General features: G+C 38.1%; 1 protein-coding gene across 1 annotated transcript; it reads right to left on the reverse strand.

The window, feature by feature from the left end:
* Nucleotides 1-6,619: 6,619 nt before the first annotated feature.
* Nucleotides 6,620-26,959, reverse strand: LOC140160845 (ATP-dependent (S)-NAD(P)H-hydrate dehydratase-like). Its single transcript, XM_072184162.1, has 9 exons — nucleotides 26,745-26,959; nucleotides 21,519-21,630; nucleotides 17,770-17,975; nucleotides 16,762-16,962; nucleotides 15,815-15,865; nucleotides 14,997-15,101; nucleotides 13,533-13,653; nucleotides 11,671-11,800; nucleotides 6,620-10,190 (listed from the first exon to the last, which is right to left on the reverse strand). Exons 2-9 carry the CDS (start codon nucleotides 21,601-21,603, stop codon nucleotides 10,025-10,027), a joined length of 1,065 nt encoding a protein of 354 aa, XP_072040263.1. The 5' UTR covers nucleotides 21,604-21,630; nucleotides 26,745-26,959; the 3' UTR covers nucleotides 6,620-10,024.
* Nucleotides 26,960-26,971: the final 12 nt, after the last annotated feature.

Here is a 26,971-nt window from a genome sequence, read left to right on the forward strand (position 1 = left end):
TTTGGGTGCTAATTAGCATAATTTATGCTAATTAGGGGGTTTTATTCATAGAGACAGAGTGTCTCTTTGGATGAATCTTTTTCTCTTGCCTCACGGAACATCCATGCCAAGTGGGACCTTTGTACTAAAAAATGCAGCGTTCAACCTCTTAAAGGAGTATTTCGTGATCCTAGCATCCTCTTTTTATGACATTTTTCAGTACATATCCACGAAAAAAGCATATTCCCAAAATTTCAGTTGTTTCCGATATTGCGTTTGCGAGTTATGCATGATTATGTGTATTACACTGCTCCATAGACAATACGTTGTAATTTCGTTCTGGTGCACCAGAACGAAATTCAAATTTCACGATATCTTTGCTAATCGAATTAATCTGCAAGAAATATTTTGTACATAAACATTATGTAGCCAGGGGTTTCCAGGGATATAAAAATCTCAACTTTTTTTGAGAAAGGTGGGGGGATGAGGCTGTGGATCACGAAATGCCCCTTTAACCAGTCTACTACTATAGGGATTCTAGAAACACCTAGCACGTGGCGCCAATGGTGCGAGTCTATCAAGCTCATGAATTATGCATTAGAATTTTTTCAAACTCATATGTTGTATAATTGAAGACCGAATTAAAAAGACTAGCTTGCGTATGCCGTCCTGTCAACCAGACCAAAATGCCATACTGCGCAGGTCAGCAACCAATCACGGCGCGCCTTTGTCATGACGTCAGACGCAAACTAGTATTTTTAATTCGGTATTTAATTATGGGTTGTAGCCTCATCATGGAATAAAGATAGAGCACATCAGCAGCAATATCGTCGAAATAAAGTCGGACAACCGTTTATATGCTGTGTGTGGCAATGGGAAAACACATTAAACAAGGTTTAATTTCATGATTACATGAAACCTGATTATCAATGCAAAAACTTTGGCTGGAGAAGTTGAAGCTGACGTTCATGGCGACACTTTGGATGTGATAATTTGACATCATGGATTGTTTTGTGCAAAATTTGAGGTATTTTTGTGTCATTTAATACGCGGTGAGTCAGCAGGCCGACTGGCATGCATGCTAGGCTCGACTAGGCCGCAATCATCGTGCATGCGTGTCTACATCATAATAATTTAATAGGTTGAAATGATGGGATTGAAAAGACCGGCTAGCTATTTGATTTCTCTGCATACGAGATGTATGTGCTGTGCCGTGTTCAACTATGATGCGCCTAGCCGCGCCTATAGCCGCGCCTATGGCCGGCTTCATTGCTGTTCAAATCATGTACTAAAGTATTGCAATTTTATTGCGTTGATATAATTCGGAATAATTCGTTTTGAAGTATTTGCTTCCCATGCGTGGTTGGTCATGTTGGTGGTATGTATGTCAGTTTTTTACATTCTACTGAGTACTATACTGTTGCAATATTTTTGTATGCATACCCATGACCGTTTCAAGACTATGACTGAGAAATTTGCTTTTTGTTTGTTAAGATAAAAATAAAAATAAAATGCAAGAATCATCTTTCCCCACACAATACTTCTTACAAACAAGGTGTTGATATTGGCCCTTTCGATGCAAAACAAAGCACAAATGAAGGAAAGAAAACAAAACAATAATGTTTTTGATTTTTTATTCAATTACACATACAAAAAAGTAATGGCCTATGAAAAGACCCCCTAAATATAATAATATTAATATTATTTTAGTCCTGAATACAAAATGTAATAAACAAGCATAAAAGAATCTGATACGAAAATCTGTTACTCTGAAACGTTACAATTGTAATTTTCAGTCAAAAATCCACAAGAAATGACTCTTGATACAACTTAGGCCTATATTTAAAAAAACAGAAACGGCTGCCTGCATCTGGAACTCTTCATATCTGAAAGTTTGAAGGTCTTATTTCCCCGGCTTATTTCATACATCAGAATTATCTGCAAGATGGCTTTAGGTGACCGTGGCCCTATTGGCTAATGCACAAATTTAGATTTTCTTTCTATTTAAATAATACTATAGTATGTTAAAGCTTATGCCCTGTAGATTACATTCGGTTCTTGAGATATGGCCTGTCAAAATGGCGCGTGAAACCAAAACAAAAAATTGGCAACAACTTTCTTTTTATTTTCTATATTTTTGCAGTTTCCAGTTGCCAGATGATTTTCTAATTACATGCATGAATTATGCAAAGTAAAGATTTCAGATAATCAGATACAATTAAAAGAGCTATGGCACTGAGGCATGGTAGGCCTACATGGGTAGAACACACACTATACTACAAAATTACGGTTGCGTTTTGGCAACTTTCAATTTGCATAATTAATCAGGGCCACTTATTAGAAAAGTTGATTATAGGGCCCAAATTAATTATGCAAATGGAAATTTGCCAAAGGCATCCATGGGTTTTATATCTTATTTTGTAGCCGATCTGAACATTTTACTTTGTATAACTCTTGCATATATAATTAGAAAATAAGGCCTACCTGACAACATTGCATAACAAAAATAAAAGAAAGCCATTTTGACAGGCCATATTTTGGTAACCGAATATCCGAATAAAATAAAATTTTCAGTCTTGTAATCAGGAGAGAATGGGCTCACATATTTCAATCAGACAAAAATCTATATCCAATAGCGTTACCTTAAAGCTAGCATTATAAGTGTCTCCTTAACTAATAACAAAAGTTGCCCATTTGTATCTTGGAGGCATTGTCTTTTTTAAAGACATTTCTTGTTTTTGTATGTTTTTAATTTTTATCTCTGTTCCCCCTATTTATTTGTGTCTTGCCTAGGCTCTCCAGAAGTAGGCCTATTATGAACACATATCACTAAATGTAATATTAAAGTGAGAAGAGGGTGGACCACTATCATTGTCAATAGACCCGCCTTGAGGCAAATCGGAGTCTTTTATGATCAGAATAGGGGCTGTCATTTACTTTGGAATGGGGGGGGGGGGCCAAAAATAGGGGGTCATTATTTTTTACACCAAAAATAGGGGGTAGAATTATTAAGGGCTGAATGACACAAAGTTTACCCGCGCATTAGCTTATAGCTACGGTGCCCACCTCCTTCAGCCCGGGGGCACTCACATGTTAAGGTGGTACGGGTATGTGCGGCGCTCAAGGGTCCCTTTGTCAGGCTCTCCGGCAGTTCCTTAAGCCCCACATTTGGATCTGCTCCAGTTCTTTGAGCCTCAAAATTGTTTTAGCTCAACAGCCTATAATTTGGCCCTAATTTCAGTTCTTTAAGCCCCTATTTTGCCCGAAAATCAGTTCTTAGTTCCCAAAGTTCGGCGCTCTGCGCAACACACCCCTACCAAAATTTAAGTTGAGTGCCCCCGGCCTTCAGCACTGTGACCGATCTTCTCACTCATCTTGCCTTGTCAGATTTTGAGGAAAGTGCATGGTGAGCATGAAATTAGGCATATTTGAATGTTTTTCAGCTTTTTCCTTACAACTAATTTTTAGAAAGGCCCCCCCCCCCCAAAAAAAAAGAAAATTGCTTTCCTCACCCCTCTCTGAAAATATTTGCCCTCCAACCCTTCTTCTGGAGCTGGCATAAATACCCCACCATCCATACTGAGTTTCCAGAGCTGGAGGGGGAGGGGAGAAGACCTTCAAGATCATCACAGCAAAGATTGGACAAAAATGGGCAACATCTTTTATCGTCGTGGCCCGGCCCCTCACCCTGGGCAGCTCACAGGAGCAAGATATCCAAATGTCATGTCACCTTTGAAACTGAAATACCAGTGAAAATTGAGAATCTATACAGTACCTATTATGGCAGAGTGAAGAATTTGCAACACCCAAAACACATGCATTTGAGGGGCACGCAGGTTATACCAAAGCTCCTAATAAAAATGCACCATCTCAAAACTGGCACATACTGCATGGTAAAATAAAACAAGGAGACTTTCATATATACTGGAATATACGGAAAAAACAAATGTATCCTCATTAAACTGTACTTAAATATCTGTATTTTATTTAATACATTTCACTTGGCAAGTACAAATGTATATCATTCAAGATAAAAAAAACCACTTTATCACAAAATTAAGACAAACAAAAATGTCAGCTCACTGAATTATCTTAGAAACTGAAAGCAATACTGGGCTATTCCAAATGACACATGACCTTAAACTCCCATACAGGGGGTGTAACCATGGGCATCAATCTGGGGGAAGGGGGAACAGGGGTTGATGTGTACCCCCACCTTTTGACAAAATTACACAATTTTTGTTCTTTTCAGCCACTTTTTTACAATTCAGGTCGATTGTCAGCTATTGCCCCCCCCCACATTTAAAGCCAGATTGGCACTAATGGGTGTAACTACTCCTAAAATAATGTTGTTGATTTTCTTTTGTCCCAGTAGAGTTATGGTTTGGTGGCTATACACCACTGTTATGGATGATATAAATGTTTTTTCCACCATCCGTTTGATTCCACTAACACTAAATAAAGTGTTTGGGGACACTGCCCCCCCCCCCAAAAAAATTGGTTACACTACTGTTATGGATCATAATGTCTCCTCCACTGTCTGTTTGATTCCACGCGCTCCTTCCAAATAAAGTGTTTGGAGCTAGTAGATTCAAACCAGTGGTGGTGGAGGAGACGTAAATCTTAACTTTTCTGGCATACAATTTTCAATTTAAATTATTCTACTTTTGTAACAAATCAAAAGTTCAATGACACCCTACAAACAAAGGTTATGTTCCTTAGAAAGCCTCCACCTCCTTGAAACATAAGTGTGAAATGTAACTAATGTTTACAATCGTAATAGAACCTTTTCACCCCCCCTCCCCTCCAATGCAGAGACTTTCGTTTATAGCAAGCCTTCTCAATTGGCGGCGCGCGTGCCACTTGTGGCGCTTGGAGTCAGTCGATGTGGCGCAAGGTAATTTTAATAATTTTTTCACATAAATCTTGAACCAAAAAAGGGGTGAAAAATACCTACTCTGGGCCTTAAAAACCTTAAAATCAATGAGCTTCCGGGAGCACTGCCCCCTCCACCCCAGGTTAAAGCACCACTGCACCTTACCCACTAAAATATTCCAGTTGGCACTTCAAATAAACTAGTTGAGAAGGCCTGGTTTATAGGATGCCCGGTCCCCGCACTCCGTGCATCCATGGGTATTCATGCTCGTCGAAAATTTCGCGAAATAGGGGGTGTTTTCAGATGAAGAAATGCGATTCGCGAAAACACACAAAAAAGGGGTGTTTTTTCAAACCACGTGTTCGCGAAAAAAAAAAAAAGGGTATTTTCATGGAGCAGCCTACGTGTTTCTGTCAGAAAAGGGTATGTTTAAATATCGTTTGCATTTTAGCGAAAATAGGGTATTGTCGAAGGGCAAATAATTCAGCGAAATCGCTCAAAAAAGGGGTGTTTTTCCCTAAAAACTTCGCTAAATGAGATGCAAAAGGGGTGTTTTTAAAGTTCACCGACAAGCATGAATACCCGCGGATGCACGGAGTGCGGGGACCGGGATAGGATGTCATCATACTTTTGGTTTGTTCCTTTACTCCATCCATCAAAACAGAAAATTGGATGTACATGTATATAATTTGAATTTATAAAACAATATGAGTTGTATGTATGCTCACATAAAACCTCTAAAACAAAGTGTGCAGCCCCTGGGCCTATTATTTTCTTCAAACCAAGACTCCATTTTTGCAGCACAGGAGTCATTTAAAAATAAAAAATAATACTATTTTTTAAATTTGGTAACTGTTACATGATTGATTCACACAGTACATTGATTCTAACATCAACAAAATAGCATAGCTAATATGTGACACAATCTTCTCCATGGGTCCAAAGAAGGCATTTTTGACAATTGAGTTACTATATAATTACTACCATACACAACATTAGCCTATCATAGACTGAAAATACCAAAGGTCTTGGTTCTAAAGTTCTGAGGTTTTGCGATGTGTATTTTCTTATATATTATTTTATTGTTTTTTTGCTCCGTATTTTTGCCTTTATTTCAATTTCAAATTTGCAGTCGTCCCCTTGGACCACATCCTGTCACATATTGCCCTATACTATGAGTACATGACAACAAAAGTGGAAAAGTCCATTTTTGCCAAAATGTCAGCAAATACCCAATAGCTCCTCCATCCCACTCACCTTAGCTCTCCCCATGTGGGCGTCAACTGCATACAAGTTTCAACATTTTTTTTTTATTCCAAAAAGTTCAGAATTGTAAATTTTCATGACCATATTTAGAATCAGCATGAAAAATGCATTAAAATGAGTACACACAAGCCTAGCGTCTTATGTTGAATCCTACATGGCTAGCACGCAGAGCATTAAGAGGAGTGAATTTCATCTTAGCTAACTCCCTATTAGTATTTATCTACTACAGAATCTAAGAAACACCCCAAATTTAAACCAGAAATTCTCAATACAACCCTTTTATAATAACCACAAAAAGAAAATCTCACAAACATTTACCACTATACAGCAGAATGGCAAAGTCGTTCTACGCAGCTAATCCCGAAATTAACATATCAAGGCAAAATGAGGTTTTTTGTTTTTCATACTAATTTGACCAATATGAGATTGATCTTTGTTTTTAAACAGGCTTCAGAGAAGGTACATACAGGTTTTGGCAAATTTTGTTCAGCCGGGGGGGGTTGCCTACTGCCTACAACCATCAAAGGTGGTGTAATAATTATTTGTAGCAGAAACTGATACTAAACTCAACCAATAAAGTATCGAAACGATTATAGATGGTCAGATATATCAGGAACTGAAATATATAGCAAAAACTTTTTTAATGTATATAAACCGCAGCTTTCTCCTGTGCATTTTGATACCTCTTTTGTTGCTCTACGATATCATTTGGTCGAGTTATGGGCGCCAGAGTGGCTTCAAGTCGGATTTTGAAAGTTGCACTTAGCTCCTATTCAAGCCAAATGCGTTGTACTGTATACCAATAAGTGACCATGCTTTTCCGCCAAATTCAAATGAGTGTGTGTGATGGTGGGCACACCAAGTATTGAGATGTCAGCAGAAAGAGTTCATGAGATAAGTAAAGGGTAGCAAGTATTGAAGTTGGAAGTCGAAGGAGTAAAATAAAGTAAAGTTCATGGTTAAGTAAACAGAGCACATGCATCTTTGTCTTGATTTTGTGTGTGTGTGTGTGTACACGACGAACGCATTTCGCTTGAATAGGAGCTAAGTGCAACTTTCAAAATCCGACTTGAAGCCACTCAAGCGCCCATAACTCGACCAAATGATATCGTAGAGCAACAAAAGAGGCATCAAAATGCGCAGGAGAAAGCTGCGCTTTGTATACATTAAATAAGTTTTTGCTATATATTTCAGTTCGATATATCTGACCATCTATAATCGTTTCGATACTTTATTGGTTGAGTTTAGATGATTTTGTGACTTAACCCCCTTTTAGAACTAGCACCTTTGATTAACATGTTACAAAGTAAACTGAGTACTTTCATATATATTCAGACTTGTCAAACACAACTCTGTGAGCGACTATAATATAAATAATAATATAAATCATTTGTCAATATTGAATCATTTTCAAATTGTTTTGATTCCAGAATTTAAAGTATATAAAAAATATCCCTCATATTATTTACAGATTTTCTTATTATCATGATCTGAAATATTTTAACAGTTGACTGGTTTTTAACCAAAATAATATTAATTGATGATGTTATATATTTTTAACTTAAAAGGGCATTTCGTGATCCACAGCATCATCCCCCACTTTTCTCCAAAAAATTGAGATTTTTATATCACTGGAAACCTCTGGCTACATTATGTTTATTTGCAAAATATTTCTTGCAGATTAATTCGTTTAGCAAAGATATCGTGAAATTTTAATTTCGTTCTGGTATACCAGAACGAAATTACAACGCGTTGTCTATGGAGCAGTATAATACACATAATCATGCATAACTCGCAAACGCAAAATCGGAATCAACTGAAATTTTGGGAAAAAGCTTTTTTCGTGGATATCTGCTGAAAAATGTCATAAAAAGAGTATGCTATGATCACGAAATACTCCATTAAATGTTTCAATAAAAATAAAATTTTAATTTTAATAAGTCCTACACATATACCGTAAAACTCGAGTTAGCATATGCTATGTGCTTACTATCGAGCACTTTTGAAAACATGAAATTGTACTAAAGTCTGGTGCTTTACCAACTGAGCTAATGGGGTTGAGACACAAATTTGCAGGTTTACTTGTTCGTATATAAATATGTGTATCGATGATTTGCTCAAAACCCTTTACACTTTTGTGGATGGGGCACTTCATGTTTGCATGTTTTAAAAGTGCTCGATAGTAAGCACATATGTTAACTATCAAGTTTTTAGGGTATTATGATTAAATATTTCAACTGTCTTAATTTAAATACACTACACTGGATTGCACTAATAAACAAACAAACAAAAAACATATATACTTTGATCAGCTTGTAATCGACGGGCCTTACAACATTGTGGATTAATATCAAAATCTTTTATTTTGAGAATGTTCTTGTGACATCTCGCCAGTATACTTTGTCTAATTTCTTTCACACGCAAAATATAGACCAGACAGGTCAACTAATACTAAATAGAACCCTTAACATGGATCTACTTTTTGGCGTAGTTGTAAAAGCCTAACATTTCCTGCCTATTACGAGCTGATCAAACTATACTGTCAACCTCCTTTATCTGAACAGTGAACAGATTGCCCATCTCTTTCTGATTGGCGATTGAGCCAGACTCCTCCATGTAATGTTGCTGTATAGGGGGATCGCTACACCTCCTCTACAGCAAGTCTGTTACCTCTCAGTATTGAAGAATCCTACAACCCATTTATACACCTGGGTAGAGAGGAGTAATTGAGGTAAACAGCTTACTCAAGGGCACAACATGCATGGCCATGGTGGGGCTTGAACCCACAATCTAATAATCATCATTTGTGATGTGATCAAGCAAAATCAGTCGGAACTCGGAAATATAAAATTTTCAGTTTCTTATAGGATAGTAAAGAGCATTTACAAAGCTGGATTTTGCAAAAAACCGTATTGAAATTGAACAACCAGTTCTAAAGATATGAGCAATTAAAGAGTTTCCAAAACAGGAGGAAACAAAAAGAAATACTTCCTTTGTTTGGCTATCTCAAAATCAATATTTCCGAGTTCCGACTGATTTTGCTTGATCGCATCACATTTAGTTTAAGCTTCAAACGGTTGGCAACTTTCACCACATCGACAGTCAGTAGTAACCAACTGTCAACATTTGTCCACTAATTGCTCAGCAGGGTTGAAATTTGTCACTCTTGGTTTGTGGGAATCATTTTTTATGACAATCTTGGCAGGTATAGATTCACAGATTTGAGTTGACATTCTGACCTGGTTTCTGACAGGCACTCCTGGCACTCCTGGCACTCTGTACATCTGCGGGAAGGCATGCTCGGATTGTGTATGATCTTCAAAAACGCCCTCTTTACACCTCATTTTATGAAGTTTTCATGTTAACAATAACCCTTTTTGCAGCAGTTTTGCAAATATTTTACCCTTCAACAATACCCCTTTTTCGCCAAAACACTAGCAAGATTGTTTGGCAGCCTTGTATGACGCGACGAACCCCGAAAACTGAGTCGAGTTTCAAAGATTTGTTTCTCCAAATAATAATTTAGAGCCATTTATATATTCACATCTATCATAGTTTATATTAGTTTATTTATAGATGAAGAACTTATTTTCCAATTTCGAAAAATGAGCCCTTTTTGTATGTTTCAAGAGCATGCCTACCCGCTGAGATTAGAAGTGTGAAAACCGGGGGAACAGGCAAATTCATGAACTGCACAACACCACTACCTGTGGCATATAACAAGTCACCTTGGTTCAACAAATTCATCAGGATCAGTAGAGTAAGTCACCTTGTAGAGAGATTGCAAATCACAAAAGGATTTTTAAACTGACTGAATCAAACTTTGTAAGGTGAGTTGCACATAATGAATTAAAATAAGTTTCAAAATAATTTGGAATTGGAAATAATGAATAATGGAAATCATCATTCTCCAAATAATTTTGAGAATGCTTGGTGTATTTCTAGTTGCAAGTCTGATGTTGTTGTACTACGTTGGTTTCTAAGGAAAGCAAGAGTTGCGCATCGTTTGGTAAGAAGACAGGCTGCGTAAGCGGCACACAATGTCGGCCCATATGTTGATACCAATGGCCTGAAAATATAAATAAACAAATCCTATGTTGGATTGAATATAATAAACAATATACTGCTACACTTGATTAGGACAGATGGATAATTAAGATAGAATACTAATCCCAAGTATAGACCCTTTTCCCGTGACGTAACTCAAAGGTGTGGGACCAGATCAACATCATCATCTCTCCACTTTTTAGTATAACAAGGTGATTCTCAAACCACGAGTCTCGTCTGCTCTTGCGACCGTCTGCTTTTGCGATTACTTTTGGTGACAGAAGTATAAAAAAATAGGGATAGTGGTCCCAAATAGGTCATCTGAAGATATGGGTAGTGAACACCACACATAGTAAATATTCATTTGAGACATTTTGTGTGCATTTTTAGCCTATTTTACAAGTTGACCTCAAAGGACCTTTGACCTTCATATGTACATGAATATACCTATAGTGCAGCTATCACCCAAGTTTAGTTGCAATAGGATTTGAACTGTTCACCTGAGAGCATTAAATCAAAACTTTTACCAATTTGTCACAACCACAAATCATCCACAGTAAAGTGCTCAACCAAGAAGGGAGCTGGAATATATTTAAAATGAACTTGGTGGTTTACTAAAGCATTGTTGTTTACAACGTTGTTTCATGAAGGCCGACCTACACTCATCAGAACATAATGTAAAGTGATGATATTCAATAGAACTGGCTCAGTTCCCTCTGATCGCGATACCTCAAAACTACACCTCATGTATGTAAAGCTGGTTTCATACTTTCTGCCGCTTGCCGCTGAGCGGCATGACGCTTCATCATGCCGCTTGTACTTTTCTGCAAGCGGAGCGGCACACCGCTAAGCGGCAGCGGCATGACTCTGAAAGCTACTCTTGCCACTCAGCACCGCTCCAAAATCGTATTTTGTTCTCATACGTCAGAGCGGCGCCGCTCGAGTTGACTTGAATTCAACTCCCAGCGGTGCTGCCGCCCGGCAAAAGCGGTGGAGTGATCGATATATCGGCTTGCCGCTGGTCACCGCTAGCGTTTTTAGTGAGATTGCGCAGTGAAGTAAAATCATCTTCAGAGCGGCAAAGCGGCAAGCGGCAGGAAAGTATGTAACCAGCATAATATTAAGGTCTGAATTTCAACTGGAATACCCCACTTTTTCAAACCCTTGAGATACGTACATTAACATTGACAAGATGAAATTGATATTATGAGTTTCTACAAACCTAATGAACCTTGTCATGTATATCGTTATCCCCATGAGAACTACCTGCCGATTGGCCAAAAAGAAGTTTTCATTATCAATTGGCCCAATCAGCAACATTGTTAGAAAAATTTCACCACACAAAAAAATTGGGGTGAATTATTTGCAAAGCTCCATTCTGATTGGTGATTAAAATGAAGATATCATGTAATTGACCAATCAGAGGCAATGTTACTTATTATGTTAGATTTGCAGGTAGTGCTCAGGCGGTTAAGATATGTTTATTTCTTTAAAATACCTACCCTTGGTCCTGTTCAGTTTTTGCATCACAGAATTTATGGGACCAGAAATTGAATGTCCCCATGGCTCCTGAAAGTATGTCCCCCTGACCACCACATCTCCTGGGGCTACCAGAGAGGTCACATATTAAAACTGAAAAAGTAGAATACAGAAGAAAATGATCATTAATAGTAAGATTTATAATCATTATCAGGGCTAGTGATCACAGGTCAGAGTGAACTGAAGAATGCTTTGAATCTGAGGAGCACCAAAGTCAACTCCAATGGCAATAAAGACACACACAACCTAGACTAAATCCACAAGTTATGCAGCGCCCATGTACTGTGTCGTTGCATTGTTTCGTTGTAACAAAATCATGCTCTGAAGTTCTAAAAATATGTGTTTAATAACAAACACAGTCGAAAGGTCAATTTGGGCACAACTGCACAGTCTCAATGCAACCAGAATTTGGTTGGCAAGTCCAACACTTTTTTCACACATAAGTTTCTCAGTTGTCAACCTGGCGAGTTGATGAATGAGGGCAACAATCTAGGCCATGCCCTTCTTTGATTCAAATTTTTGGCTTGATAAAAACAGGGTATTTGTATCAGAGCAAAATAAGCGCAAAAATATCATTTGAATTTGCATCTTCCTTGGGATTTTGGATGAATGTGTCTTCATTTCTTGACCGACTGAGGTCTTTAATCTAAATCAGAGCTAAAAAGATGCAGGTATTGGCTGCTGGTTCCAATTATGACATATCTGTCTTTGTTTAGGATATACAGGGGTGAAAATAACTGGTACATTAATTCTTTTGTAGTCTGTATATGGGTAATCCATGATTTTGTGCGGTTTATGTTAAATTCATACACTCCTATATCAAAGCAGCCAATCAGAAAAGCTGTTAGAAAAGTACAAAACATGCATTGATTGTGTATTGTGTACTCCGCGTACTACGCGCAGTGTTTCGCGCGCGTTCGCGTCTCGTAGGATTGTTTCATTTTTTTTTGTTATATAAAAAAAGTAAAAATCACATGTTTTTTTCTTCTCGTGTATGAAATAGATTAATTTCGTTGCTCGTGCATTAGACGCATCAACATCAGCGCGCATCGCGCATGCATTATTTTGTCTAATTTCTCAAGCAATAAGTAATACGCGTTCATTAACCTATAATTCTAGTTGAAAACAGTGCCAAAAGTTTGGACCCTATTTCAGATATTTTGTTTGCCATGTAAGCTAATCCTAACCCTAAATCTAACCATAATCCTAACCCTGAATTTCGCTAGAATTCCAAAAATCTTCAAGAGGGGGTATAGTTTTCAAATAGAATAGCCCATTATCAGTCAGGTTTCTGATTATACCACCCTATGGTCTGTATGCACAATAGAGTTAGACCCGGTCTAAAGTTAGACCTGTCTAAGTGGAATTTAATTCCATCAGGAATGGTCCTCTACTCCTATTTCCTTCCTAGAGTAGCTAGCAAATTTTAAAGATTTAAATGCAAAGATCAAAAATAATACAAAATAACTTAAGAAAATGTAAAGGAAAATGTCCTTTCTCCTGGGACTAAATTCCACTTAGATCAGGTCTAACTTTAGACCCAGTCTAACTCTTTTGTGTATACGGACCAATGACTTTAACTCTCTCCACGCTGGTGTCATCAAACTGTCAAGTCTCAAAAAAATTTCAAAAATAAAAAACTTCAGAATTGTAAACTTTCATGACCATATTTGGACTCCGGATGAAAAATGCATTAAAATGAGTACAAACAAGCCTAGTATTGCTTCAGTGATTCTTTAGATATATCTTGATATTTTAAGATAATATCTCAAAACTTGGGACTTCTAGATTTGACTTGTAGGTTTTCCAATGAGACAAGCCTCACCATTAATTCCATCTGTGATGATGTCACTAGCTCCTTTTAGACATATCGTCACATTGCCAAGTGATCTGCTCAGATTCATGACGTCACTTTGCACATCCTTGCCATCACTTTTATTACCAATCTGAAACAAAATATCAAAGACAGTCAGAGATACTTTAGTACAGGGTGTCCCAGAATGATCTATACCATGTTTAACAGTGTATCTAATTGTAATAAGTGCATTACAATGGCACACATGTCTTTTACCTATTCTGTGACTTTTATGGAAATAGCTTGATTTGTTTTGGTGTGACATTGATATTATAAAAAATGGATGAAAACTGCATTTGAAAAATTTACAGCGGAAAGACATAACATTGCTTCGTAACATCATAGATAATCGATAGATATCGACTATTTAGTGGAAGTAAGAACAGAACACAACAAATATACCTGCATAACATTTTCCAAATAACTTTATGCTGAACAGTTAGATATTTTACAGGTTTTCAAAATAGATTGTTTTGTCAAAACTTGGAATTCACCATTTTTACGCAATATCCTGTAACTTCTATTAGAAACGTCCAATTTCTAAAATCTAAAATTTCTAAGAATGCTAAATATAAATGTAGATCTTAGAATTTAAAACAATAATACCAATAGTAATGTTTTTCATACCTAAAAAAATACTACTACTTTCCTGGTATAGATCATTCTGGGACACCCTGTATATCGAGGGCTCAGAAACACAAGGCCTGTCCATTTTGATAAAAATATGATTGAAGATTTGGTCATACTATTTAACTGCATGAGATCACTAGGCAGGACAAACCTCCTTATTCTGCATTCTTCCCCTGAACATGTTTAAAGCAGAAACTCCTATGGAACATTCTTGGCAGTTTTGTTTTAAACATGTTCAAGGGCCACAAGTAGGCCTACATTGGAGGTTTTTCCTGCCAAAATGAGAGCTTGTTAATACTGATTTATAACTTTGGAAAAGGTGTTAGACATGGAGATAAGGCTTTGTGTTACTGGAAGGAGAACTTCATTCTGAAAATTTAATCCAAAGTCTCATTTGTGAACAAAATTGGACATGAGGCCATGTGTTTCCGAGCTGATTCACTCAGCAAGACATTAATTGATGGATATTAGTCAATATTATTCAAAGGCTCCTAGAAATCACTACGACCTGCCGATATACTACCCTGTGAGCCTGTGAAAATTTTGTTACCATAATCGGTAAGATGGACTCAATGCTGACTATATTTTACTCCATGACATTACCTGTTGTTTATTTACAAGTCTTACAAGTGTCAACAAAATACGGACCTGGGTAACATTACAATTTGGGTTCAGGCCTCTAAAATTATACAAGGACCAGTAGATGTAAAAACTAAGGGCCTGAATGGACATTGAAGATGTTGACTTATTTAGTGCACTGCACGGTTAATACAATTTTGTATATTTTTGGAGTATTGAACTTACCACAGCTAGGTAAAGGTGCTTAAATTCCACTATATTTGGAGTTAATATGACTCTTCTGTAATCTTGGATAGCTTCTGGATTTTTACACAGCATTCGCACACCATCCTGTAAACAGTGTATCACACAGAATTCATCAATACAAATAAATCAATTTGAGGTTAACACTGCTGAAGGCCGCCATATTGCACCATACAGCTTGTAGAAAGTTAACACTAGAAACACTGCTTGGCATACATGTATCCAATTTGGGCTTGTGAATTTTACCACTATTTTGCTGGTTTTTTTTATTATTAATTATTGCACTTATTGTACTAAAATATGGAGAAGGTAGGGGAGGGGAAACAGGAGGGAAGGGGAGAGAGATTGAGAAGGAGGGGAAAGAAATAAAGAATAGGTATTTCATTAGGCTTTGCGTAGTAAATTAGAATATGACATTGACAAAGCTGACGAGCCTTTATTAAATAATATATAGGCCTATGACTATCGCAGGTGGCCCTGCCTGCTCATTTAACATCATAGAACTTTGTAGAAAATACACCTACTATACAACAGAGAACAGAGCATTGATTTGGACTAATACGCTTTAACCCCCTCAGAACTACCTGCCGATCTAACATTGCCTCTGATTGGTCAATTATGTGATATCTTCCTTTTAATCACCAATCAGAATGGAGCTTTGCAAATAATTCACCCCAATTTTTTTGCATGGTGAAATTATTCTAACAATGTTGCTGATTGGGCCAATTGATAATGAAAACTCTGTTTTGGCCAATCGGCAGGTAGTTCTCATGGGGTTAAGAGATTCCAAGTTGACTTACAGCATCTATCACCATTGGTATGTTGAGGCCCCTTGCATGAATTATGATTTCCTGCAGAATGGTAAACAACAGAACACGGTGTGAAAAACATTGCTAATTTACTATTTAGTACTTTAAAATTATAAACAGTATGGGATGAAAATTGGGGAAGACGTTTTAGAATACAGTATGCAGGGCGGATTTACCTGGGGGGGGCCTGGGCCAGGCCAAATTTTGGAGGCCCCAAAAATCACAGAGAGGAAGGCATGTGCACTCAAGTGGCCAAATTTTGGTTTACATATAAAATCAGCAGTGACAATATGAGCATTATAATTGAGAGGGAGACAAGGATATTTTGTTCTAATTTTACTAGGACACTTGGGCCAAAACTGCCAAGATGTTGCTTTAAATACATGCTCAGGGGCCAAATGACACAGGAGGGTTTTCCTGCCCAATGCGAAATACTACTGTACATTGACAGGTCAAAATTCCTCCTTGGCTTGTAACTTATCACCAACCCATCTGGCTATTGCCACAAAAAAGGCCTTATGGCGCTACTGCCTTTCTTACAGTGCATCTGATTGGGTAATTACATGAAACAATCACCAAGTAACCATCAAAATAGAGCTTTTGGATCTCTTGGTACTTTTGTGTTTAATTCCTGCAGCCCTCCTGATTGTTCTTACCACATCTCTAATTGGCTCAATATACAATATAGCCCTGTAACAAATACGCGGATTTAGGGTTTCTCTACCGGAAGTCAATTTGTGCCGAAATTCCTTCCCACAATGCAATAAGCGTTTTGCATAACAATAGATACAGTTCGGAGGTTAATCAATATTCCTTGTTATGCAATACGCATATTGCATTGTGGGAAGGAGTTTCGGCACAAATTGACTTCCGGTAGAGAAACCCTAAATCCGTGTATTGAAATGTATGAGTTAAGATATACCCCTTGCAATGCCTACCTTAACATGTCTATGCAGTAACTCATCTGAGCCAAGACCAGGTCCTATGATCAGACCATGCATCTTTGATAACCAACTCGTTGACATGTCTTCTATGAAATCCTCACTGTCAAGTATTGGATGTACAATAAGCTCTGGACTGTATGACTTGATTACCGGGGCAGCGTCTTTGGTGCAGAATACATGGGACAAATCACAACCCTGTAACAAACATGATGTCTTATTGAATCTTATTGGTAGGATGTGGTCGCCCTGGGCTCTATTAACTACAACACTGTCTCGTCTCAAATTGAGAGCAACGCCATGTTGGATTTCACAATGGCAGATTTGAATTGCAAACGCTAACCTAATTATGTGATGTGTGTGAACACCCATGGAAAGGAAATTTGCCCGGCTGCTGGTAATGCAATAGTGTAAATGCACTGATTCGAATATGCCACTTCGAAAATCCATCTTGAGACAAGACATTATAGTCCCTCTCACAATGCAAAAAACAAACCTTATCCCAAATTTCACTTACTCCAATCTAAAACCAGTAAACCAACACTGGTTTACCAGTAAACAAACACTGGTGTCTGCTCTAACCATGAGAAATTGGTCTAAATCTTCATAGAGTAAAACATTGGCCACAGTATTATAGTATACCACTAAGTTTCAAAACAATTATTGAGTCATATGACTGTCAAACCATGAAGGGTGAGATGAAGACCATGATTTAACCAGTGCCTCAGGACTGCCTCCAAAGGCTTGTGGATGCAATCTGTACAGTCCACTTGAACTCTAAATAATCTGAATAAGTTCAATATATGTTTTCTTCTATTATTTATACAGCCTTACCCGGTACCAAAAAAATAAAGGGAACAAAAATGAATTGAAAAGAGAAAGGCAACAACAAATGAAGAAATTTTGCTGGTCTTATTCCATGTACAAGGAAAGGAAATTCATTCTGAAAATCCTCAATCATTTCTTTTAAATACCACTTCCAATGATATTTAACAAAAAACATACCACTTTGAGTGCTGTCAATGCAGCAAAATATGGAGCTCCTGTGTACTCCTTACATCCTCCAATGGTTGCTAGGCGACCATCTTCTCCTTTATGTTTACTGTAATCGAGCGGAGGAATGATTGTCTTTACCATCTTGATAAGACGAGGTCCATCGCTCCTTGTTGCCGCTACATTGGGTTTACTCCCTTCAGATTTAATTTCAGATGCTGTTTGGAAAGAGAAGAAATTTTTTTTTGAAATTGAGCGGTTACTTCAAGAATACGCCAGATCTGCAATTGACAATTTGTGCATTCTATATTGTATACATCTAAATATATTACACCTGGCAGCTATTGCAGATAGGGTTTTCGTAATTCCTTATGAATTAATAAACTTATACCATGAATATTGATATCACAAATGGGCTATTTCAGTTCGATGGAGTGTGAATTTGGGATTACCTGAATGGGTAATGCCATTTGAAATCTATACCACCTGTATGGGAGATAATAACCCTAACAAGGAACATGCGTTTTTGCTATCGGAAGGCAGAGAAGAAACTAAAAAGGAGAGAAGAGGAACAAAGATTTCACTTGGCACCCCCGGGAATTGACCCTGGGACCCCTCAGGTGCCACGCACACGATCACCAGCCTCATGCCACGGGGGAGTCGCTTCAACTCGCTTGCCCAGCCAGGGATTTGGTGGGCATGGCAACATACTAGCTCGAGCTCATCAGCGATTTAAGTTTAAGTAAATGTCGTTGGAATTGGTATAAATACATTTTAGCACATTCAACTTTACTGTGTACCATTGTTTTAGGGTAATTTTGCTGAATAATAAAATAGGCAAGCAAATTCCTAAATCACCCCGTTACTATACATGTACAAGCTCTACCACTATGGCAAATCGAGCCAAAAGTGGTATCGATGATTGATCGGGCGACACTGATGAAACCAACATTGTACCAGATTCAGAGGATGTGCTTGCATTCCTTTTTCAACAATAATTACATAAAATGAGGATACACTGAGAAATTTAATGCATAAGTACATCATTTATTCAACTTCATCTATTTACACAAAAGAGTAGATATCTTGTCTATATCTTGTCAAAACTTATTTTTTTCAAGATGGCGCCGGCAGCCACCATCTTGGATTTCTGGGTAAATATGAGTTCGTAATGTCAAACTAATGTCAGAATCGGAATCCTTGTACTCGACATATCCGAAAAAGTGTCTTTGTGCATGATTATAGGTGCTCTGGTTCAAAACTTAAATTTTCAAAATGGTGGCGGCGGCCATTTTGCATTTTGACCTCTAGCGAAAAATGCCGGGATTTTCGCGAGGGACATGGTGGCTATTTTTTTTTTCTAAATGGTCCATAGAAGTCAAATCAATCGTCAAACCTTACTAGCCAGAGAGTGGTCACCAAATTGAACTTTTTCACCTAACTACTAATTTGGATGACTATATGTAACTGGCTCAGTTTGCCTGGCCTGAACATTTTAATACTATCTCTTTTTATCAGAGTTTCTTATTTGATCATATTTTTATAGTCTTGTGTTTTTGAGTTGTTATAAAGCAACTTTAAGTCATAGCTTGCCAACTTGCCAAGCCATAATTCCTCCATTTTTTTTCTTTGCCTTACCCCAGTCATAACAAAAATTCATAGAAAATCCATTTGGGGTAATCAAAATTATCCAATTTTAGGACAATTTTCCAACCCCCCCCCCCAGCGTCTATGCTCTAGGATTTGACAAGTGCGTGTCAATTTCTGCACCTTCTGGGAGCTCCTGAAGTCAATTCAAATAGCTATTGCTATACAGGGGTAGCACTAGGGTTTAAAACCAGGGGTTCTGAAACCCCTGAACCCCAGAAAATCCAAAATATGGGGGTGCAAACCAAAAACCAGGGGCTTTTTTATATAGCCAGAACAGTGTATGAGAACACCAACCCTTAATACCAAAACGTAGTCCTGACCTTAACCCTAACTCCAGCCTGCACCTCCTAAACCCCTACCATCATGTAAATTAAACCCTTACATGTACACTGAGCCTAAAACTAAAATAATTCAAACCCTTAAAAACTGCAAAGTTCTGAAAAATTACAATCACACGATGTGACTTTGTTGTAAAAGTTAATCATTGTCAATGGTGCAGAATTCAACACCCCTAAATACGGCAACTGATTTACTATTTTATACCTGCATTCATGACATTAATACATTACCATAAGGAGTACAACTCCCACTTTTACTTGGCATGACTTGAATATCAGTTAAATGATGATTATCTTTTATATATCGAGTGCACGCCTGTACGCAGGGACCCCCCCCCCAAAAAAAAATTTTTTTTTTTTGAAAAGTATACAAAAAGTCCCAAAATTTTAGAATTTGCGAGCATTGCGAGCAAAAAAATCAGGTTTCTTATGCTTTTTTGGACAAAAGGTCCAAATTTTAGAAAAAGTCCACTTTTTTCAAAATTAACACCCTCCAAATGAAATCCTGCATGTGGGCCTTACCGAGTGAGATCGGCCTGGGAAGATCGTGGGTTAAAACTGCATTGGGTAAATACCCTAGGCATTCTACACAAGGTAGACCTGTGGGGGGGGGGGGGGCCCTTGTAAGAAAAAAGGATTGTTTTTCGGCATTGGGCAAGTACAGCTCTGTACCTGTTTAGGGTGTCAAAAATGCCAAAAGTCAGGAAAAAGGGTATACTTTTCCAAGCAAAATACTTGCTTAGGGTACCAAAGTTTAATGGCAAAATAAAAAAGGGTAAAATAGGCTATGTTTGGCTTCTATCAGAACACATAGTAGGGTAAAATATTTTAAGAAACATCAAACTACTAATATTAAACCTGAACATGAATTTTTACTTTCTTAGTGTTAAAAAATGGCAAAATACTTGTTTAGGGTATGTTTTGCACGCGCTGAGTAATACTTGTTTAGGGTGCGTTTCAAGAGTCCATACACATGAGCATGGTGTCCATCACGTAATGTAAGTGCCCCCCCCCTGAGACACGCTAAAGTGGCAAGAGGAGTCGATTGTCACACTATTTCGTTCACAGAGCCTTTACTTGCACACTGTTTCAACAGATTAGTATTCAGAGTGAGTGATGTATGTGATACAGTTCTAGGACTAGGAGTGTTTATTTTTGATATTTTGTCTGAAATGAGCGTGATTTGTTTTTCAAATAAAAAACACAGAATTACTAATTTATTACCGTCAACTTTGTTGCGCGCATGGGTGCCCCTGTACTTGTATGAAAAGTTTCTTTTTTGCGTCCAAACTAAAAAAATAGCGCTGTGCGTGCTGCACCCAGAAATGCAACTTAGTGCCACCCCTGTTGCTATAGCCCTGATTTATTAGCCTGGCACCTATCAAAGACATTTCTTTTGCCTGTGCTGGGAGCAAACTGCCTGTCCAAAATGATGGGTGGCTAGCTGCCCTGCCCTTCTCTCATTGGCCCCAGAAAATTCCTGGCACTAAGGGACCGTTCACAAACACTTGTAAGTGGGGGGCCTGATGCAAAAAGGGGGGCCCTGAAATTTTTGACCCTCCTAAGGGGGGGGGCCCTGAAAAAATGACCACAAGTTTATATGCTTTTCTATGGGGTTGACCCATAATTTTCATGTCAAAAGGGGGCCCTGAAATTTTTGAGGTCCCCCCCCTTACAAGTGTTTGTGAACGGTCCCTAAAAACCAGAACAAATAGAACCTTGCCAGTTGCCCAATATATATAATGTACAACCAATTTGAGCCATGATACATACCCATTTTTCGTATAATAACTCCTGTACTGGAACTGCAAGATACAGGCCGGCAAATGGCTCTCTGTATGGCTAGCAGTCGAAGCATTCAGCCTCAGAAGAAAACACAAAAGAACTGCAACAAAACATTTCAAGAATAATGATCATTTTTCAGCACAAATTATGATATGAAAACATAGGTATTAAAGCAATGTATGATATGATACCCGTAGGTCAAACAGGTTGTGTTGTCAATTATTGATTTGCAACATATACTAATGACTAATGAAACAGTTTTACACTGGAGACACCTTATGGCACTTCTTGAGAACAAGCCCTCAAACATTCGAAATTTGTAACTACATTTACAACTGCCAAACAAGCATTGAAGCATGGAGTCTTGCTCGAGAAGTCTAGCCAAGAATTTGCTCATCGAGAGCTTCACATTCTAGGAGACCATTGCATTCAACATCTACTCGGATTCGCTGAAGCATGACACCGTGTAAAGCAATGGAAGTTTAGAAGTAAACACAGCCGATCACGATAGGCGATTGCATTACAAATGTTGGTAAAATTACACTTTTTAGAAACATTTTAGACTGTCAAAAATAGGGAAATCTTGCTCAAACAATACAGTTGTTTTAGAATAAATAACCTCCGGTGCAAAAATTTGCACCGCTGTCCGACCGAATAACGATAGCAACACACTAGCATCGAATGCGTAATTATCGGGTGCAAATTCGAAGCTAGAGTTCTCGAGCAAATGGAGTCCTCATCCATCATCTAGCTTCTTCGTTTTTCATCAAAATAAATAGCTTTTACCATTGTAAATGTTATTATTACTAGCGGGACACCCGAGCTTCACGCGGGTCCCCGCTAGATGAATAAATGGGAGCGTTCACTCACACAGGAGGAATTACTGAACAGGTAGACTCATTGAATTTTATTTTTCTAGACCTGTCCTGTCTTGTTAATTTGCTTTTTAGCTTCTTTCTTTCTTTTCAGTTTCTTCTACACGGGCCTATTTTGTCCACCCCCCTTTTTTAAGATTTGCTGCTTACCTTGTAATTTTCCGTTTCCATCTTATTTATTATTTATTCAACCCCGTTCCCAATATTTTTATTTAATCTTACATTTCCCTTTTATTAGATTTTTTAAATTGCTGCTTAGCTTGTGATTTTCCGTTTTCATGTTATTTATTTATTTAACCCCGTTCCCATTATTTTATTCTTTCTTCCTTAATTATTTTTGCTTCCTTCCTTCCTCCGTACCCTTACGATATTTATAGGATTCGCATGCCTAATCCCATTATCCCGTGTCCGTACCATAAACCATAAACCCGTGCGCAAGTTGGCTATGCGCACCCGTGCGTCGCGTCAAGTGGCGTGTACGCCCGACTTCGCTTCTGACGGCGCGGTTTATGCTAGACATGTGGACGCGTTGATTGGCATAGGCCGTAAACAAACAACTGCTATATATTTGCCCAAAACTCACCTTTTACTGATTTTGAGGCCAATTCTTGACCGTTTTCAACCAAATAAATTCTAAACACGTCCCCGTATAATCCTCAATCTCCCGTATGAATTTGGCGACATTTGGATCCAAACTGACGGAGCTTTTCCGTTCACAAACCCACAACATTACCCTATTTATAGTAAGATTAATGTTGCATGCGTTCATGATGTATGGTTGTAAACATTTTTAAATTGATTGTAATTTTGTATTGATTGTTGTTGAACTTCATGAACTTGATCATTACATGGAAAAGTTGAGTGCATTTGCTCAGCGATTGTCATGCACGCCGCTTAACCACGGGAAATCATGGGTGAATTCCCTCTCTGCTGTTCTATCTACCCGCAAGATGTTCATGTCACGTACGGCCCTGCATGGTGTTAACAATTCAAAGTGTTCATAGTTCTGGTCGCTAGGGTTCAAATCCCACAGGCATGGAATCCTCGTAATATGTATCATGTTCGCTTCCATCTAGCGATCAATAACCTGAATAACCATTGTGTAATTCAATTCAATGCACAATCGCATACAATATAACCCGTGATCAATAATGAACGTTGGTCAAAAGATGAGCTTACTGAAGTGAAAAATTATGTACATGCAGATTCATCATTTATGCATATTGCCTTGAAAATCATAAAAAGCAACTGCTTGATCAACCCAAATGATTTTATAAGCGTTATTTCTAAACCAAATTTCAAAACCACAAAGTGTTTTACCTGACTTCTGATCCAGAAATGTATGAATTTGATGAGAAATTGTGATGAAAAATAATATTTTACAAGTCAGATTCAGAAAGAGAAAATCTCATTACACACGTTAATTACATCACAATCCAAACATAGATGGTTAAGTTCATGGAGAATGTTACAAACTGTTGTATATGTTTTGCCATATTGTTTTTCTATAGGGAATAACGTTTTATCGTTAAAATCGGACATGAAACCTATCAAAAACACAACAAAAACGTGCATCGCTATTTGTATGCATGAAACAAATTATAAGAATTGTACAGAAGTGACCTAACACTTATGAAGGCTGTATCTTGAGAAAGCGCATGGTCTGATGCTAGAATCTTGGCAAGGACACTCTGGTGAAATAAAGAAAAATATATGTGATTGATTTTGTGTGACTTTTGAGCGTTAAATGTTTCAAAATTTAAAATTAACAAAATGCGAGTAACTATGATGTCATCAACATTACAATAATATGAATTCATGATAAATAATTATTGCTCCCTAAAAAAGAAATGGTTAACAAATGGTTTGAATACATCGCACGACCTTATAGTAACTGTATCTTGAAATTTGTGCAAGTTACTTGTCAATTTTCGCCAGAAACAAGCTTTTTCTACGGTTACTGCCCAGCTCATTAGCGCGATATGGGATATTCTTTACCTCGAGTTTACTGCCCTCTGTTGATGATAGGGCTTCGAACTCTTATCAAGGCGATCTAAGAAGTGCAGGGCCATTATGTGTTGATAAAATTGACAAGAACACGCCCTGGAATTTTATTAGCATGTTAAAAGTATCTTTATCAATAAAAACCTCACTTCAAAAATTTCTGATGATGAGAACAGGGTGTCTTTAACTTATTATTTCGCTCAAAATTCTGTGCCGTCAATGAAAAATACAGTGTGCTAATTTTTCACTTCTTTCGGGGGCTACTTGTGTTAAATGCAACAGCCAATTAAAGTGACGGGACTTTTTCTAAGGATACGGCTGGTTTATTGACCTACTTGAAAAAGGATTCTTGTGATATAAAACTTGTTTTGATTGGATAAGGGGAACAGGGTGACCCCCCCCCCCCGGCCGATAGCTACTATCGCACAAGCAAACTTCTGTACAAATTCAACTTATGCAAATGAATCAACCACAGCTCATTATAACCCAATGACATCACCAGCTCAAATTACATCCCATTGAAATACATGTAACTGATGTAAGTGGAACCAACACTACTCAAATTTCAAGGGCTTTTTGTAAAAAATTACAAGTTTTTCTGAGGTTTTCAAAGTTTTTCTACGGAAGTTTAAGGTTTATTCGAGCTACTTGTGTAGGAAGTACAAGTGGAGACAGTCAAATTATGTTGATGGACAAAAGTAATATGCATGAGCATTTTTCATAGTCCAGAACAAATTTTCTTGAAAATCCATGCACCTGATTGGTCAGTTCAGTGCATGGGATTGTAATGTGAGCAGCTCTGTGTGTACTGCTGGTTGGTGGTTTCCCAACTGTGCAATTGATCATCATGGTGGTGGTACCTGGTGTGTTCTCTTAATTATTTGTACAGTGCCAATGGTGTAAGTTTGATTGTGTATCGAGCATGGAGAACCCGGATCATTAGACACACAATCAAACTTTCACCATTACTGTACAAATAATTAAGAGAACACACCAGGTACCACCACCATGATGATCATTTGCACAGTTGGGAAACCACCAACCAAGTTGCTAGGCTCACTAATTTCCACAAGGCACGGGAGGGTCTCCTTGCAATCCCGGTACAAAAACTACTTCACCCGGTCACTCGGTTCTCACGCCGCTCAAATATCAATAGCTACATACCAGTTCAAGCCAATAAAGACTGTTTTTTGAACTCATTTATTCCGTTAACGACAAGAGACTGGAATTCACTACCTCAACACATCACCAGCATCAACGACAGCAACCTCTTCAAGCAAGCATTCAATAACCAACCTCTACCTCAAATAACTTCATCTCATCATAGCGCACCACCAACCTATCCGCGTTACCCCTCCACCAAGGGGAGTTGGATAGAAAGCGTACAAGACAAGACACAGAGCTGCTACATTACAACCCCATGCACTGAACTGACCAATCAGGTGCATGGATTTTCAAGAAAATTTGTTCTGGACTATGAAAATGCTCATGCATATTACTTTTGTCCATCAACATTTGACTGTCTCCACTTGTACTTCCTACACAAGTAGCTTGAATAAACCTTAAACTTCCGTAGAAAAACTTTGAAAACCTGAGAAAAACTTAATGTAACTGGGATTTTTTCCAGGGGGGCAAGCCTGTATGGGGCGGGGGCCCAAATCCACCAAATTTCCCTGCACTTGGGGGGAGAGAGGGGGGAGAGGGGGAGAGAGGGGGGGAGAGGGGCCCAAATAGACAATTTTGCCAGGCTTATTGATAATAATCGTATGGTATTGCATATCGTATGGATTCTCCATCTCCTGCCCCTCTTCTCCCCCTCTCTTTTTCCTCTTTCTCCCTCCTTTTCCTTGCACTAGGGGCGGGGGCCCAAATAGGCAAATTTTGCCGGGGGGGCCCTGCCCCCCGCCAGCTACGCCACTGCTACTAGGGAGTTTATTGTATTGACGATCGATGACCGGGCTATTGTGACATGGGTCATCGATCGTCAATCAATACAATAACAATAAAACTCCCTATGCATGATGTGCGTGCATGCATGCATGATGTGCGTGCATGCATGCATGATGCATGCATGACGACAGGTCAATATTGTGCATCCTCATCATGCTCATAGGCATAGCACAGCTGACAGGTCAGTGGTCTAATCTTTTCTGTCCGAAAGTGGGCATAACTTTTCCATTATATGAATTATGATTGATGATCAATGACAATCACAATGTTTAATATGTAATTAATTGTAATGTAGTTATTGTTAAAATTGTAAAAATTCCTACCTTTATTTTCTTAAAATGCCTGCTGTATTATTTGTAAACAATTCCACAAGTGTTTAACTTACTTTTGGAAGGTCAAGCTTTGCAAACATCAACTGCAGTCTAGAGTAACCAAAAGTGGTAAACAATCAAGACTAAAAACATGAATTTCTGTAATTTTTTTGCTCTTTTCCCGCTAACGACAGCTTTGCTGGTGTCAAGTAAATTCCTGCTGTTTTCTCTACCACACAATTACAGCGTAGAAGTTGCATTTGAAAACCAGCGAAATCCAAAATACAGCTCGTCGCCATTT

Source organism: Amphiura filiformis, chromosome 9 (genome assembly GCF_039555335.1).
Source record: "Amphiura filiformis chromosome 9, Afil_fr2py, whole genome shotgun sequence".
Classification (NCBI taxonomy): domain Eukaryota; kingdom Metazoa; phylum Echinodermata; class Ophiuroidea; order Amphilepidida; family Amphiuridae; genus Amphiura; species Amphiura filiformis.